Source organism: Rattus norvegicus, chromosome 8 (genome assembly GCF_021556685.1).
Source record: "Rattus norvegicus strain SHRSP/BbbUtx chromosome 8, alternate assembly SHRSP_T2T, whole genome shotgun sequence".
In the NCBI taxonomy this organism is placed as follows: domain Eukaryota; kingdom Metazoa; phylum Chordata; class Mammalia; order Rodentia; family Muridae; genus Rattus; species Rattus norvegicus.
Genome location: NC_141541.1, coordinates 61,545,312 through 61,562,977, shown reverse-complemented (window position 1 = coordinate 61,562,977; position 17,666 = coordinate 61,545,312). Strand labels below are relative to the sequence as shown.

The 17,666-nt window shown below is 42.7% G+C and overlaps 2 protein-coding genes across 10 annotated transcripts in view; one reads left to right on the top strand and one right to left on the bottom strand.

Moving 5' to 3' along the window:
• The window catches only part of Atm (ATM serine/threonine kinase), a 103,973-nt gene extending 101,084 nt beyond the window's left edge, over positions 1-2,889 (top strand). For 2 of the 5 annotated variants that reach the window (XR_015626422.1, XR_015626420.1), the window contains one exon: positions 15-2,236. Coding sequence is in view for 3 of the 5 variants with exons in the window: in XM_087560989.1 (XP_087417115.1) it covers positions 15-198 (184 nt within the window). In the remaining 2 variants the exon portion in view is untranslated. 5 annotated transcript variants of the gene reach the window in all.
• A 3,991-nt stretch (positions 2,890-6,880) lies between these two features.
• Positions 6,881-17,666, bottom strand: part of C8h11orf65 (similar to human chromosome 11 open reading frame 65) — a 28,323-nt gene continuing 17,537 nt past the window's right edge. For all 5 annotated transcript variants that reach the window (XM_087561954.1, NM_001024265.1, XM_087561955.1 and 2 more), the window contains 4 exon segments: positions 16,667-16,797; positions 14,048-14,218; positions 11,073-11,128; positions 6,881-7,268 (listed from right to left, as the gene is read on the bottom strand). In XM_087561954.1, coding sequence (XP_087418080.1) covers positions 7,138-7,268; positions 11,073-11,128; positions 14,048-14,218; positions 16,667-16,797 — 489 coding nt within the window. In that variant the 3' untranslated portion in view covers positions 6,881-7,137.

The window sequence follows — 17,666 nt, the reverse complement described above, 5'->3', positions numbered from 1 at the left end:
TCTTTTACCATTAGTGATACTGACCAGAGTTTCAACAAAGTAGCTGAGCGCGTCCTGATGAGATTGCAAGAGAAGCTGAAAGGCGTGGAGGAGGGCACCGTGCTCAGTGTGGGCGGACAGGTGAACCTGCTTATCCAGCAGGCCATGGACCCCAAAAACCTCAGCCGACTCTTCCCAGGGTGGAAAGCGTGGGTGTGACCTTCAGTAGAGGAGTTGCTGGACTTCAGAAAGGACCTGCCACCCACCATATTTGGATAGGAATTACTGAAGTGAACAACTGCTTTTAAACCAATTGTCTACTTGATTGATCACCACCCAAATATTAGTATTCATTCCTGCTGTCTTCTGTTAGAGGCGATGGTTACTCAAGATCCCTGTGCTGACTCTTAGATCATGCTTGTGTTACCACAGTGGTCACCCACACGCACACCGAACTGCAAACAGTGGGAGTGGCAGAGTGAGCTTAACTTTGGTGTACTTTAAGACAAGATCGTAACAATCTTAGTTAAAGCATGTTTTCCAGACAGTGTGTGTGTGTCACACGCATTAAGTAATGAAGTACTTAATACTGTCAATATATCATGGGAAACCCACATTAGAATGAATGTTGGGCTAGAGCGTGTGCCTAACCTGTATGGGGCCCCATATTCAGACCAGAATTGCAGATTCAAGAGAAAAAAAATAATAGAGCATGTTGAAAGCTGGTGGTACAGGTTAAAGATCCTCTGTTCCAAAGTCCAAAAGATGAGACGTTTGGTGTTTAAAACTTTCTGACATATTAGGCTCATCTTAGACTTGCAGATTAGCCTGTAGCTAATCTTAACTTGCTGTTTGCACACATGCTTCACAACATGAAAATGTCTAAAGCTGAACGCAGTTCTGGTCCTTGGCATTTTTAGGAAGGGACACTAAAGCGATGTTCTGATTTCAAGCCAGGTGTGGTAACCCTTTAATCCCTGTGCTCCAGAGAATCTTGAGTAGCCCGGGGTAAGAGGGAGTCTTCAGATAGTTTGCTTTGTCTCATCCTCAGAGGTTTTACTGACATTTTTTGGCTCCAGGGCTTTAGATCTCAGGAGTCGTGTAGATTTCTAAGAGCAGAAGAGTCTTTCAGGCCACAGTAGACCTGTTCTCTGTCATCTGTACGCTGGTGGGCATAGTATTTTATTGATGCCCCTTAAATGTCACCTGTGTCATGGTGGCAGTGTGAAGGGAGATGCATTTACTGCCGCTCCTTTCTGTTTGCAAACCTAAATATATGTATAAATAATTTGTATTGTTGATATATACATACACACATACACTGGTAAGCTGCTATGAAATTATCCTGCATTTCAACTTTCTTTTGTATTTTGTAAGTACTGCCTGACAAAATGGATGTTTGGTATCTACTTGACTGCAGAAAATCAAGTGAATGTAATGAACTTAGAATGCCTTTAAGCGAGTGTTGCTATCTTCATGGACAGAGGAAGATAATTAGCTAATGATGGGTAGCTAAATGAATTTCTAATTTGGTTTTGTAGTTAATCCACTGAAGAGGTTGGGATAATATAATTGGTCCATTCTTTACCCTTGAATAATATTCCATAAACAGAAGCTATTCAGCTTTCTATTAAATTTTTCAGATAAACCTAGAAGCAGCTCATTGAAAGGTGAAAGAGATTAAGTTAGAAAATATTTTGACAGTCTTGAGTGAGATGGCCAGTTACCAGGAGCCAATGAGTGGTAGACTTATAGGTTATTAAAAGTCAGGTATTTTCTTTATGCTGAGTGCCTGCCATGTCTGTCAGCAACACCTCGGATTCTTACAGCCTTTGTGATATTCACGATGGTCTCACAGTTTATCTGGAGAAAGGTTACCTGCCTAATGACAGAAGGCATTGTACATGTTTCTCACCAGTCAGGAAGAAGTAGTAGAAAAGCTGCTAGAAGCGAGACAGCGTGTCTGTCCACAGTGAAGGAGGCAGCGCCCCTCTTCCGGCCCTGTGCTCCTGTACCCCTGAAATGGTGCCCAGTCAGGTCCTAAAGCTCAGGTCACCATAATGTTCAACCCATCACAAATTTAAATATGGTAAAAGGAAGAACTTTGAGCACCTTAAAGTTTATAGCTGTCTTTTAAAGTAGGTCAGTATGAAATAGAGCCTATGCCATTTCTAATTTCTAATGTTACAGCTGTACCTTAGTAATGTATTTTATGTAGATTTGTTTAGTGCTAGTAAAATAAAGAACTGTACAAGTATTTGCTGACTATACAGTCGTGTGTCCGTTGTATGAACTACTTGAGTGTTGTGTGTGCCAGGCGTGGGGCTAGGTCCTAGGGAGACAGCAGTGAGCTCAGAGTCCAGGCAGGAGGGGCGGCTGATGCTGCAGTGTCAATCAGCAGCCGGTCCAGGACATTGCTTTCCAGTGTGCTGTCTGGTGGTTTTCTTAATTACATTGTAACAGGAAGACCAATGAACAGTGTTCTTTACTTTCACTTATAAAGTGATCCAGTTGACTTTTCTCAAATCTAAAAAACTGAAGATCCTAATATCTAATCCCTAACCCTGATCCTAATATCTTAAATGAGGTGTTTCATTTTATCATGTTTTAAGATAAATTCCTTCCCTTTGAGGGTTTCATGTTCCTCTGTGCAGCTCCTGGCAAAATGAATTTTGTATACACTGTAGTCAAAGAATTGGGTTCAGAATTGGTAAAGATATCATATAATGATAATTATTCCTGGGAATAAAAGCCCATACTTTGCTCTAACAGGACGTGTGGTTTTATGTATGGGGGAGTAACAGTGTATAGTTAGTACTGCATTGTTCAAAAGCAGAAGCTCTAAACCAGGTGGTTTTTGCCTTGTTTATATTTTCAAACTGAAAAAATAAATCTTTGTTAGGCACAAAATGGTGGTGTCTTCGCTTGTAACAACTAGGGGTACAGAGCCTCTCACACTTTTGGTGTGCTTTCCTTCTGCCGAATAGTCAGGGTGACTGAGTGCTTCGCAGTATTTCTGCTCCTCTCCTGGCTGCATGATCTCGCTATTCTGCTCCGTCACTAATCGCCCGCTGTCATCACCACTTCACTGATGGTTAAAGCTCCTTAAGGACTTCCCTTCATCCCTACAGCTCCCTAAATGTTACCATTTCTTACAGTTGTAATGGAGGAGAACGGCTCTTGCTTTTATTCTTCCTAGACACCGTCATAGTTTTGATAGGCTATCTCTTCAGCCTGTCCTTATCTGAAATTTGTTACTTTCCACTGACATTTCATCCCGTAACCAGAGAGTCTCATTCTTTCTAGAGAGGTGTGCAGGCTCATTAGGAGCGGTGGTTCTCAGCCTTCCAATGCTATGACCTTTAACACAGTTCCTCATGCGGTGGTGACCCCCCCAACCATACAGTTACTTTTGTTGCTACTTCAGAACTGTACTTTTGCTACTGTTAACGAGCCGTCAGGTAAATTATCTTTGTTTTCCATGGTCTCAGGGGACCCCTGAAAGGGTCACAGCCCACAGGTTGAGAACCACTGTTTTAAGCAGTCGCTTATGCTATGTTTTTTTCCCCTCCGATTTAACACTATTTTGTTACCTTGTCGCCTTCTGCTCGTGTGGCTGCGTCCTCAGCTTGGTGCAGTACAGAAGCAGTCATGGTTGAACAGTCCCGTGGCTCATGGCTGACGCTCAAGGGCCAGCGTTTTCCCACGTCCGCAAGGTGTTTTATCAGGTGCCTGTCGCTTTTCATACCTGACTGCTGAGTTTCTCGGTGAGTAAAACCATTACTGGGGCTGGAGAGATGGCACAGCGGTTAAGTGCACTGACTGCTCTTCCAGAGGTCCTGAGTTCAATTCCCAGCGACCACAGGGTGGCTCACAACCATCTGTAAAGAGATCTGATGCCCTCTTCTGGTGTATCTGAAGACAGCTACAGTGTACTTATATATAATAAAATAAATCTTTAAAAAACAAAACAAAAAAAAACCCATTACTGTACTTATTGTACACTGTGTGCCACCACCCTGCTCACACTGTTAGGTTTTCTAAGATGAGGTCATCCACACGCTTTCAACACTTTGGAGGTGAAACCGCCATTAGGAGGTGGGCCAGTGCAAGGAAGTTAGGGGAGGGCACAGCTTATGCTCTTTGAATTCATAAAATGGAACCCTGGTGCCTCTTTGTGTCATTGCTGCCTGGCATGATACTGTCTCACTACAGAACTCAAATGGTGTCCTACAAGTTATTTACCTCATGTATTTTGTCCCAGCAATAGGATGCCATCATAATACACGTGGGTATACGGCGTCCTTTAGACTCTGTTCCTAGTACTTATAAGTATAAAACCAGAACGCAGAGCCGTTCTTTTTGTTAGTTTTGTTTTGTTTTTAAACTCAACCTTTTACTTCCCACAATGTATAATTTCCTGAGATTGACAGTATACACCATCAATCCTAGTAATTTTAAAAAAAGAGAGAGAGATGATTTGACTTTCTTCCTAATGAGGACATGAAATGAGATGTTGTATGCTCTATGAGAGATTTTTGGTTTTTTACCTAAAATCCTAAAAATGTACTCATTGATGGGCTATGTTGAAGTGTGTAAGTGGTGTAATGTTAAAATTAGGGCGTCTCGAGTTTCCCGAGGGTGTTTGATGTGTCTGTGTGTTTCGCCTGCATTTATTTTTTTTTTTTCTCTTTTCTTTTTTTCGGAGCTGGGGACCAAACCCAGGACCTTGCGCTTGCTAGGCAAGCGCTCTACCACTGAGCTAAATCCCCAACCCCTTCACCTGCATTTATGTCTGTGTAGCGCTTACATGCCAGAGGGTGGGGTTAGATTAATAGAATTAGATAGCAGCGAGCTGTCATGTCAGTACTGGGGATCAAACTTTGGTCTTCTAGAAGAGAAGTCCGCACTTTTGAGCACTATGCCATTTCTCCAGCCCCAGGTATATGGTTTCTTTATGGTAAAAGTCTACGCAGCCCTTCTGTCAGGCTTTTGGGAGTGTACAGAACATTGCTGTTTTCTATAGCTACCCCACTGCAATATTGCTCCAGACCTTAACTTTTTATTCTACTGTTTAAGGTATGGTGTGTACGTGTGTTTGTGTGTGTGTGTGTGTGTGTGTGTGTGTGTGTGTGTGTGTGTGTGTGTGTGTAAGTGTAAACATACTGATATGTCTGCTGCTCCTCAGGGAGGTATCTTCCTCCCTGCAACCCCCATGTCTTCTTTCATAACTCATGGCTGCTTTTGTCCTCTCAGGTCTCTGCTTCCACATGACATAATATTATGCAATATTAATTTTACTATGTCTGGCTTTTCTTTTGTTTAACATGATGCCCTTCAGATTCATTTTGCCATTGATGATGGGTGACATGATTTTATTCTTTTTATAGGTAAATAGTACTCAGATATATAGATATTTCTTTTTCTAGAAGAGGATGATCTATCAATGAGAAATCTTTAAATCACTGTTACCTGCATTAAAGAGTGTCTGTGTTAAGTAATAGTCTTCCTTGCTGAGGACAGGGCTGTCTTGCTCTGTTCCTAAGCTTCTTATTTTGGGGCTCACTAGTTTGCAGTGTGAGCTGACGTCCAGATAGGTCAAGCCAAAAATGACTACATGCAGGCCCAATGTCATCCTGCTACTAACCTTCTGTAAAGGAAACCGAATACCTTGGAGGAAGTTCAGCTGAGGTTCTGAAAGACCCCTGCTGTGGAAATTACAAAGCACTGAAGAAAGTCATGGAGAAGTCCCAAAATGGAAAGGCTTCCTATACCAGACAAAGAAGTTTGGAGACTCAGTCCAATCCTTTTAAAAATATGAGAAGCATCCTTTTGGAGAACTAGAAAATCACAAAAATTCACATAGAACTACCAAAAAGACCCCACCAACCTGCCATTAGCTAACAACAAAAAAACTTGAAAGGATTGAAGGACATGCTTGGGTTACAATGACGAGAGCTTTATGGCCCCAGAGATAAAGCTACATTCCCCACCGAGCTGATTCTTCAGAAAATGGTTATGTTGACCCAGGCACCATTTCCTTATTTCCATTGGTGCTGGTAAACTATATTTTAATGCAGAAGATTAAAAGTTGGTTCCCTGTATCTCACCCTATACCAAAATCAACTCAAATGTGTCAAGACCTAAAGGTAAGATACAGAACTATTCCAGGAAAACAGGAAATAAGACACTAGTCAAGAGCTAAAAGGTAAGATACAGAACTATTCCAGGAACACAGGAAACATAAGACGCTGGTGAAGTAAAGTCTTTCTTGATGCACCCTTAATGCACAGAAAACTCAAAAGTGACAGATTGGAGAATCGTACCAGCTAAAGTGCTCATGCAAAATTATAAGAATGGAGAGACAGCTTACAGGTTTTAGGTAAAAACACTTGCCAACTATTCATCTAAAAAGAGTCAGTATCAAGAATACATTTAAAAAACTTTAAATGTTAAGCCATCAAAACTACAAGATGCTGTCATGCTATAAACAATGCACATTCTCAAACACCAAACACAATGCGTGTGTCAATATAGGGGAAAGCAAATTAGGACAGGCAGAATGGATCTGGTGTGTGGCTCAGCAGTGTCACTTCTGAGTGTCTCCAGAGAAGTCAGAGTACCAAAGACGTTCATGCACCCTACATGCACTGCGGCACCACACACCCAAAAGTGCCAAACAACCAGATGGACAGACAGCAACCGCTCTGAGTTGGTTGGTACATGTCGTATACGTACTGTGAAATACACCATTCTCCATGGTCGTGTAGATTGAAACACTTCAGCGGACACTTCAGGAAGACAAATGAGTGAGGGCCATTTGGAGATGGCGTGTTGGAGCGTTCGGTGATGAGTGGGCCCCGCGCTGAGCAGCTACCCTGTGAGCAAAACTATTTGAAGGTTTTTAATCCCCAAAAAAGTATCTTTATTTTAAGTATAACTGTCAAACAACTACAGTTTCTCAGAATGCCAGGAGGAACTATACATTGTCCAGGGTAGTATTTCTTCAGTATTCCTTAACTATAAGTAATACGTACACAATACGTTGTAATCACAATAAGTAGCTCTTGGCTTTCACTGGGAAGTGGGCTTGATGGGCCATTGCTGAGAAAAGGAAATTCTTTATGGTTCTTTATCTGCCAAACATGGAACCAGGTGTTAAAGTAGTGGTTTTATATAAACATTTTCATAGAAATCACCATCATAATATATTTTCTCCTCTGACTCCTTTGTTTCATCCTCATAGATCTTTCTCTGTAGGCTCTTCTGTATTCGTTGAAGCTTGGCATCTAAAGAGAAATATAGTTAGAACAGTGCCCTGCTGGCTGTGGTGGCGAATACCTTCAGTCCCAGCACTCAGATGCAGAAGCAGATCGATCTCTGAGTTTGGGGCCTGCCTGATAAAAAACCATGTTCCAGGACAGCCAAGGCTAAACCATGGTTCAAACAATGAAAATACACACACACACACACACACACACACACACACACACACACACACACGTCTTACTCTATAGTCCCGTTGTCCACACTTTGAGCACATGTCCTTATTGTATTTTAACAGAAACTCTAAATGCCCCAATCTCTGTTCTACTTTAACCACTGTGTCTCTATATAGGTCTCTGCAGGGCCTCAGCTCTAGGTATGGCCTACTAATAACTGCCTGTGTAGTTTGGGCCAATCACTTGTGTTCTGTAAGCCCAAGTCTTCATCTGTAAAATTAAAGATAGTGGTAGAGCGGGGCTGGGGATTTAGCTCAGTGGTAGAGCGCTTGCCTAGGAAGCGCAAGGCTCTGGGTTCGGTCCCCAGCTCCGAAAAAAAGAACTAAAAAAAAAAAAAAAAAAAGATAGTGGTAGAGCCTGCTTCATGGTGTGTGTGTGTGTACCCCCATAAAGGCCAGAGGATGAGGGAAGGTGAGTTTCTCTACCGTACCGCGTATTTTATTCCTTTGACTGGATTGTTCATTGATCAGTAGCTACGATGACTGACCAGTGAGCTCTTGGGGTCCACATGTGTCTACTCCCTAATGCTGAGACGATGAGCACTCCCAGGCTGCACCTGGCCTTCCTTACAAAGTGCCTCAGGTTTGCACAGCAAGTGGTCTTATCCACTAGTTAGGCCCTGCCTGATTGTATGAGAATTAAATGCGATGGTGTATAAGGTTTGGAAACAATGCTTTGTAATTCACTATGGCCATTTCCCTCTGTGGACCTGCTCTGGATACCTCCACACCCCTGTGCACGAACGCCCTATCTTTTTTTTTTTTTTCATGTTTTGAGACAGGGTCTCTGTTATGTAGCTCTGGCTGTCCTGGGAACTTAACTATGTTGATCAGGCTGGCGCGAACTTAGAGATCTGCCTGCCCCTGCCTCCCATGTGTCTGACTTTCTCTGGCTCCTGAATGGTAGCATGTATTCTAGTATTCTAGCTGACTAGGCAGCTGTCCTTGGGGCAGTGGAATTAGCATCAAAATACAGATAACTCCAGGGCAAACCACAACATTTCCCCCTTTTTGTCCAGTTAAAAAGCCTTTTCACTTATATATAAATTGAGTATTTATTACCATCCTACAATTTATAAAACATATGATATACTCAACACCCAGTCCATCACTATATCAGTTAAACAGAACATTTAGTTATCCATTCCAGCTTAAGAAAGGTTTAAAATCTATATCTTGGCTAGCTTCTATACTATCTGATAACTATCTAATAAAATATGTATTTATCAGAGTTAAACAGCCTGATAGGCTATAGACTATAATCAGCCTTCAACCCCGTCAGAAATCTGAGAATGACCAAATATCTATACACAAAGGAAGCCTAATACGGCTTCCAGAACTGAGAGGTTGTAGAGACAAATCTCCACCAGCACAGTCCCCTGTTAGCGACATGTGAGCGCAAGTCTTCAGCCTTCTGGCCCAAAATCAACTGACAGACTCTTGAAATGCACATTTTGAAGGGCTGATCACCCTGTCTTGGCAGAGTTTATCAGTCAACTATTCTGCATAATTTGTCCTTTTTTGGACAGTATTAGTCTGCAGATGAAACAGGCAGTTTTGTCCAGTGGCTGCCTAGCCACAAAGTATTGCCTCACCTGGAGGTAGAGATGTTCAAATTCTTCGTTAAATCTGCCAAAGGGGAACTGTTAGGAGCAGATATGTCTCAACAAAAGATAAATAACTTTAAATCTCAAATGCTGTGAATTTCTGAAGTTTTTGAAAACCATCTACCTATATAAGACAATCTGGACTGTTGTCTTTATATCTTAATATTATTTTGAAAGTACTCTCAGCAATATGTTTGCTATTTGGCCCTTAACTCACATGTGTAATCAACTCAGAAGTTTGTAATGACATCAATAGAAGGACTGGTTCTAAACCTTTTTATTTTTTATATTTTTACAACAACATGAGTTCATGTGTGAAAAGCTGTATATTTAAGGCATCCGACCACAGCAGTGTTTCAGCTGTGGATTCTTAACCTGCTTCAGTTTAAAGCATAACTACCTAACACAGACAAACCTTGAGCAAATCATGCCATCTTTCTAAGAAAATGCCAGTAATGGAGCCTGTTTCATATGTTTGCTTGAAAAACCAAGTCCATTCTTAATTGTCATTGCTAAAAGTTCACATTATCTGTTGTATGTAGAGTGGACTGGAGGAATATCAACATGGAAACCATTGTAGACGTTATGAAGGCAACCATGTGGTGGGCCTGGGTGGTAGCAGTGAGCTGAGAGTAGGTGACCAAGCTAATGAAAACGATGGCTCCTGTTGATGGGGAAATGTGCGTTGGGCAGCAGCCTAAGCTCTGTTAAGTGCCCAGCAGAAATCGAAGCTTTATGTTTCACAACAACCCATGAGCTAGGTGTAGATCCTATTTAGTCTTGCTTTACAAATGAAAGAGTTGAACCACTTAGCTTGCTCAAGATCACACAGTTAGTAAACTGCAGAACCAGAACTCTAATCCAGACCCCACCATGTAACCTTAAATAATATAGAAAGCCTATTTTCAAATGACAAGTCATTTATACCTGTGTATGTATATACACGAAAACTCCTGATGCTAAAAGGTTAGCTCCATGGACATACATTGGAGATTGGTTCTTTTTTTTTAAGATTTATTCATTTATTTACTTATTTTATTTATTTAATATATATGAATACAGTGTAGCTGACTTCAGACACACCAGAAGAGGGCATCAGATCCCATTACAGATAGTTGTCAGCCACCATGTGGTTGCTGGGATTTGAACTCAGGGCCTCTGAAAGAGTAGTCAGTGCTCTTAACCACTGAGCCATCTCTCCAGCCCTGGAGATTGGTTTAGTGCTTTGATTCAATTGGGAATCTGGGTGTCTAACCGCTAGTGGTCCTTGTCCCCAATTGGCTTTTGATTATTGGTCAATAAGATGCCAGCAGCTAATTGCTGGGCAAAGGGACCCTTAGAGTTTCGTGGGTTGGGTCTCAGGACGAGGAGGTGATTGCACGAATTGGGTGGGATGTGGATGAGCATAGGAGCTGCAGAAAATAAAGCCAATGAGCCATGTAAGAAGTTGAGTGGGCGGCCACTGGCCACTTCCCCAGTTGGGCCTGGGGTAGCAGCAGAAGGTTTAAGAGTGACCAGCCTAGGCATTTTAGAATTAAGCAGGGTGTGTGTGTGTGTGTGTGTGTGTGTGTGTGTGTGTGTGTGTGTGTGTGTGTACCTTTTATTCTTGAATCCAAAGATTCCCTAGGTGGGTGGCTGGAAGTGTGACCTGCTGGGAGCCAAAGCGGTGTAGCCCAAACTCAATGCTAGAGAGGCATATATGCAGAGAAGAAGAGTATCATTTGGACTCAGACAGATTTTCTATAGAGTATTGCTAAAAGTCGCCTACTTTGGACTGGAAGGATGGCTCAGTGGTTAAGAGCACTCCATGCTTTCCCAGAGGACCTGCATCAATTTGCAGCAACCATTGTCGTAGTACATATTACTATCTACTCTAGTTTCCGGGGACCTGATGTCCTTTTGTGGCCTCCGCATGTACTTCATGCATGGTGGCACACTTAAATGAAGGCAGAATACTCATGCACAAAATAACAATAACTGCTTACCTTTTAGGTAAGCTGAAGAGTTGCTTGTAGCAGTTTCTCTCCAACTTGCGATATAACTGCAACATATTATATGGGCATTAAGTCGACTTACTACTAAATAATAAATTACTTAGCACATCTTAATGATGACATCTTCACTAGTCTCACTGTTTGATTTTCATGACTTGACCACCTCCTAGTAAGTTATATTCTTCTAAGGCCACCCTCCAGGACATGGAGTTAAAAGATTAAATGGAACCCTCTAGGCGTGGTTCATTAATTCCAGTACTCTGAAGACGGGCCGATCTCTAAGTTCAGGATAGCCAGGATGACATAGTAAGGCTTTGCCTCAAAATAAAACAACAGGGGACCTTTTTAAAACAAATTTATCTGTAAGTATAATCCAGATTTTTTTTTTGAAGCCTTTCCAAGAAATTACTGACTTATCAATTTTCTGATAGGGAGAAATACCATATTCAAATTTCCCCCACACAATATGTCATTAAACCAACTATAATCAAAAATAACAGAAAGGGGGACTAGAAGCCATAAAAAAGGCAACAGAAGCCACTGCTTATTCCTGCCGTGGGGCCGAGATGCTGATCTCGTGTCAGACCGTTTGTGTCTGTGATCAGAAACACTGCTAGCATATTCCCAATAATCACCCACCACTTCTTGTCAGAGTCCATTTAAAAACTTTGCCTTTTTTATACTTAATTGGAATGAACTGAAAGAAGTTATGTGGTTTGGAAACATCTAAGAAAGATCTTCGGTTACTCTCACCACTGCAGAGTGTACGTCTGCATCCTACTGCACACAGAAGCTAACAGAAAAGACTGCAGCTCAGAGGTTCGTCCACACCAGTGTCTGCACGGGCATACTCACAAAGACACCTCTGAATAACAGGAAGTTTCTCCCTTGTCATCCTCGGCCTCCTCTGTCTCTTACGTCCTGCCAATGACCGATACCTTGATTCTTCCTGTCCCTTTTTATCTCCTTCTTTTTCCCCGACTTTTTATTGATTCTTTGTGAGTTTCACATCATGCAACCTCAGTCCCGCTCATCTCCCTATCCCCCCGTATCTGCCCTCTACCCTTGCAACCTCCTCTCCCTCAGAGGAAAAGGAAAGCAAACAAGAACACCCAGGCATAGAGAACATCTCGTAGAAGCTCTGGTGTGTCATGGTGTGTCCCACAGTCTATCCCTCTGTCCACACATCTTCACTTGCAAATGTTCATTGCAGTGAGTCATTGGTCTGATTAGAGGTCTCTAGCTTCTGCCCCACCATCGATATTAGATCCCGACCAGGACTCTTCCTGTCGCCCTGTGTCATAAGATCCCGCAGCTTTGGATCAGCAGGACTGGCCCTTTCGCGTGCCCCAAATGTTCACAGGTAATATAGATTTTTGGGGTGAGCCAACACAAAGCCCTGGATCTGGGCCTGGGTGGTGGCTGAGCTAGTCAGCAGCCTCCTTATCTGCACCACAGGGTGAGGTCTCTGTCCTACTCCAGCGAGGCCATCAGCAGGAAGTGGGGCAGGCTCTCCTGTTCTCACACTAGCGCCTTCACTCCCAGGGCCAGCCCCGGTATGGCCCAGGCATTACCTCCCGCTGTTTAGCATCTCCCAGTTCTTTTTAATTTTTCTCTTTGCCAATGCGATATCCACACTTCCTGTTGTAGCTGAACACGTGTTGGACATTTTTAACAGCTTTGCTATCTTGAAACTTGCTTGCTCTCCCATCCACTCATGAGATGTGTATGGTCTGGAGCTGGTTAGTACACAGCATGTGTACGGCTCGCCATGGTCAATTTTCAAACATCATTACACTGAAGGGACATGCCACACCCCTCACCTACGGCTATCCTATAACCCCGACTCCACAGCCTGAGGAGCCACTAACATACAGTGTCTAACAGTGTCATTGACACCACGCACACACCAGTATTCCCATGTCTTACTACATTGTGTGGACATGCTGCTTTTAAATTGCCTAATCAACCGATGGACACCAGGACATAGTTTGTTCCTCATTATAAAATGTCTGTGTAAACGTTCAGGCGGTTCTTGTGCGGACGTATATTTTCATTTTTCTTTATACCTGCTTCAGAGTGGAATTGCTGGGTTATGTAGCAACATTTGAGAAATTATCAGCCATTTTCCAAAGTGACTGAGCCGCTGCACGATCCTGCCAGCCGGATGTGACGGCGCCACCCTCAGCGCGCTTGCCAACACTGGTCATTGACCATGCTGGTCATCTGATTGGCACTCACTTGATAACTGTATTGAACAGCCGAATTCCCACTGCACAAAATTCTAATGATACCTTTTAATGGCTGTTTATGTTACTGATACAGTTTTTTAATATCTAAAATGACTAGGCCATATAAGTTGAAGCTATTCTTTTTTTAAGCTTTATTTATTTATTTTATGTAAGTACACTATAGATGCCTTCAGACACACCAGAAGAGGGCATCAGATCACATTACAGATGGTTGTGAGCCACCATGTGGTTACTGGGAACTGAACCTTTGGACAGCCTTTTATTTTTTTTAAGATTTATTTATTATGTGCACTGTTCTGCCTGCAAATATACCTGTCTTCCAGCAGAGGGCGCCAGATCCCACTACAGATGGTTGTGAGCCACATGTGGTTACTGTGAATTGAACTCAGGACCTCTGGAAGAGCAGTCAGCGCTCTTAACCGCTGAGCCATCTCTCCAACCCCCAGAGTCTATTCTTCACATAATTAATCTTATGGTCTTATCCTTGTTTCTAAGTCCCAAAGTAAAACTAAGTAGAATTCGTTAGGCATAATTGCTAAAGTGTACTCTTCTGCCTTACTATAATTTTCTTTCCTCAAAACCAGTTTTTCCTTTTCTTGAGGACAATACTATTTTTGAAGGTTATGTTCAGAGCCCTAAGGTTCAACCTACAAACAGAGATTTTATGGAAGAAAAAACACAGGGCTTTGTCCTCTGAGAACTGCTGTCACTTACTCATCGAAGTTGAGCGTGTTTGTCCAGTTCAGCACCTCATCGACTTCCCATTCCATCACAGAGTCCACTCCGCCATCTTCGATACTCTTGATTAGGCCTTTTGTTGCTTTGTGGATTAGAACTAGTGTCTCACGGTCTGTTACCTTGGCCTCCAGGCTGCCCAGGTAGTACCTGACCCAGGGAAAGCGAGAGACACACATTTAGCACAGGAAGTGATTAGAGGTAGACACCGTTGAGGGGGGTTGTTGTTTATATTATATATTTAAATTATAAATTAAGCTTTTGTTCTATATACTTCTAAACTAAGGCCAGTGTGATAGAATATCCCTGAGGTGATTTAATCACTAGCCAGAAAGATGTCACTTAATTACCTGACACAAGTTTCATGATACAAAGAAAATCTACATCAAATTATGAGTAGAAGAACCTTGGAACTAAGGAACTAGGGAACTTGGGAAGACGACATTCAAATTTGACTCAGCGCACCCTCTTCCTATCTGTCTGGTAATATTTTAAGCACTACTTCAAGGTCATTGTTCCCTCCAAACACAAAGAGGGAGAGACATTGGTAGTCGTTATTGAAAACACAGGACCCAGAAATCCATTGAGAAGACAGATATTGCAGCGGCACCGGACTGCTGTCATTACTAGGCCACGCTATAAGAAATGCCTAGAGAAGAAGACCTTCATCTGTGGTAAAAGGAGGTAAAGATGCTTTGCAGCCTCAGTGCCTGAGGAAATAGTAGTCCCACTATGCTCCTCATCCCTGGCCTCACGGCAGTCAACGTGCTGGAAACCTAGTATACGAACATAGTCACTCGGGTGGCTCCATGCTGCCACCCACCAGGACATGCAGAGAAGAATGGACTCCTTCGACTCCACTGCTGGAGTTTATGTCTATGGCCAACAGGGAAGAAAGCCAGTGCCCTTTGCCAGGCCAACGTTCAAAGAGACAAGTTTAGGGAGATGGCTTCTAATTCTGAGAGCTAGTTCATAAAGCTAGCCCAACTGACCCAGCAGGTGTAGACACAGACGTATGGAGAAAAAGTAACACCAATCTTCCAAGGGAGCAGAACTCTAACTACGGACCTAAAGAAATACTAGTGAAATGCTGTAACAAATCTAAGGAAACCTGGGAGATACAGGAGAATTACAGAAAATTCAAGGAAATTGGGGAAATTTATAAATGAAACTTTTAGCAGATACAGATCATGAAAAGAATAACTTTTCAAGTGAGGAATTCACGGATTGGAATTAAATGTGCCCTTGACAGTTTCACCATCACATTAAACCAGGAGGGAAAAAAATGAACATAAAGAAAGATCTTTTGTAATATTATAGACAGGGGGTTGGGAGGGATGAAGAAAAACTCCGATAGGCAAGGCAGTGGTATAAAATTTTGAATTGCTACAAAATGACAGAAAGTAGAAAGACACAGAACCTTGTCAATCAAATGTCTAGCATTGGTGGGAAGATGTAGCTGTGCAGGAATGGAGGTCCAAGACCCCGACAGAATCTGATACACACAAAAACCGTGAGGATTGCCGTGAGGTGACCAACAGTATGAACAGAGTTCTGTCAGACAAAGACTTTCTGAGACAAGCAGGAGCCAAGGGAACCACCTCGGCACTAGACCTGACCTACAAGAGAAGCTCAGCGAAGACCTCTATCTCCTGTAAAAGCCAGGAGACCTGAAAAAAACAAAACAAAACAAAACAAAAGACAAAAAACCAGAACCCTCGCAGTCTTTGAAAGAAAGTGTAATTCTCCGATTACTGAAAAGCCTCCAAACCATCAAGATAAACAAGGTAGGAAGAAACAGTGGCCATATAACCACTAGGAAAAAGTCAGGAGTAAATTCTTACCAGTAATAACCTTGAATGTAAGCGAACTGATTTCCCAGTCAAAATTATAGAGTATCTTTTCTTTTTTTTTTTATGATTTTTTTAAACATGTATACATCATACAGCTTTCTGCCTGCATGCATGCCTGCAGGCCAGAAGAGGGCATCAGATCCCATTACAGATGGTTGTGAGCCACCATGTGGTTGCTGGGAATTGAACTCAGAACCTCTGGAAGAGCAGACAGTGCTCTTAACCACTGAGCCATCTCTCCAGCCCCAAGTATCTTTTCTAAATGCAATCCCTTAGTCCTAATCACCTGCGATTGTCCCAAGCAGACTGGCCTCTGGATATGTCTGTGGGGGTTGCCTTGACTGTTACTGGATGTAGAAAGACCCACACTGCCCTGCTCCACTCAATTCTCTGGGCAATGGTCCTGAGCTAAGGATAAGCCAGCACCGCAGCATTCTTCCATGGTTTCTACCCCAAGTGATTTCCCTTAGTGATGGACGATAACCTGCAAGCTGAAATAAAATCCTTCCTCCTCTAAGTTGCCGTGGGCAGAGAATAAACCATGTGCTTTGTTTAAAGAAAATGGACTCACAGAGTGTATATGGGTCTGTCTCTCAGGTCTGTGGTCTGGACCGCAGTCATCCCTGCTTCTACACCAGTCACAATGTCATGGTTATGACTGTTCTGTAAGCCTTACACAATTCTGGTTTTTTTTTTCCTCAAAAATACCCTATATTTCTTTAATAAGACTGAGTCATCGACTTACATTTGCCTCATCCACTCAATTTTTTTAATTTTTCTTTTCTTTTCCAGATCTTGCTTTCTCTTCAGTTTGGAGAAATGAAATTCGCTTTCCTTTGTGCTCTCCAACACTTCATTTTCAGTTGGCATCCAAAACTATGGCAGCGAAGGTGTTTACAGGGTTAACATACTGACTGTGACGACAATGACAATGTTAACTCTACTCTCTCCAGACAAGAACACCAATGTGCTGATAGGAATATGCAAGAGAGGATCAGAAGAGAAGACAGACCTTTTCGAGGTAGTTCTAATTACGTTAGGAGCACCACAGAAGCACGTTACAGCAACAGTGACAAACTACGTGTGTTCCGAGGTATTCCCTCAGTTCTTGAGTGAATGGACAGTAAACCTATTCTAAGCATGTCTGTCTCACCTCACCTGAACATACCTCTTCCTAGTACTGCTGGCTTTACGGCTCTAATCCTCAAGCCTTGTATCCACCCACAACAGAAGTGCCTGTCTTATGTCCTCCTAGCTGATTATGTTCCCAGTTCCAACATATCCCCTCTCCTCATGAGTACTAGACAGCGCTGCTGTGTTTCCCTATCCTTTGCCCTGTTTAATCACTTACCACACTGCGCTAAAGCATCCTGCCTACTTGACTATCTCTAGGTACAGGCAGCCTCTGTGAGGGAGGACTGTGTGTCTTCTTATTACTGCTCTTGCCGTCTGGAACTAGCCTAACAGGTGACAGACATGCAACAAAGTACTGATGGTATTCCCGCCTGGGTCATGTCAAACATCTGAAACATTGAAGCACTTGGTATGTAGAGCATTCTATCATCTGTGTTTTCAGCAGATGGTCAGCAGAGAGCAAATAATCGTGGCCTGGTTTCAAACCTGGGACAAGGTTGGACCAGGACAAGGAGTGGAGGTGCATATTTTGCGAACCAAAGGAGACCTGCCTTCCGGGTTCTCCCAGCATCCCTCAGTCCCTACCTGGCAAACCCTGCCCTAACCCTGAA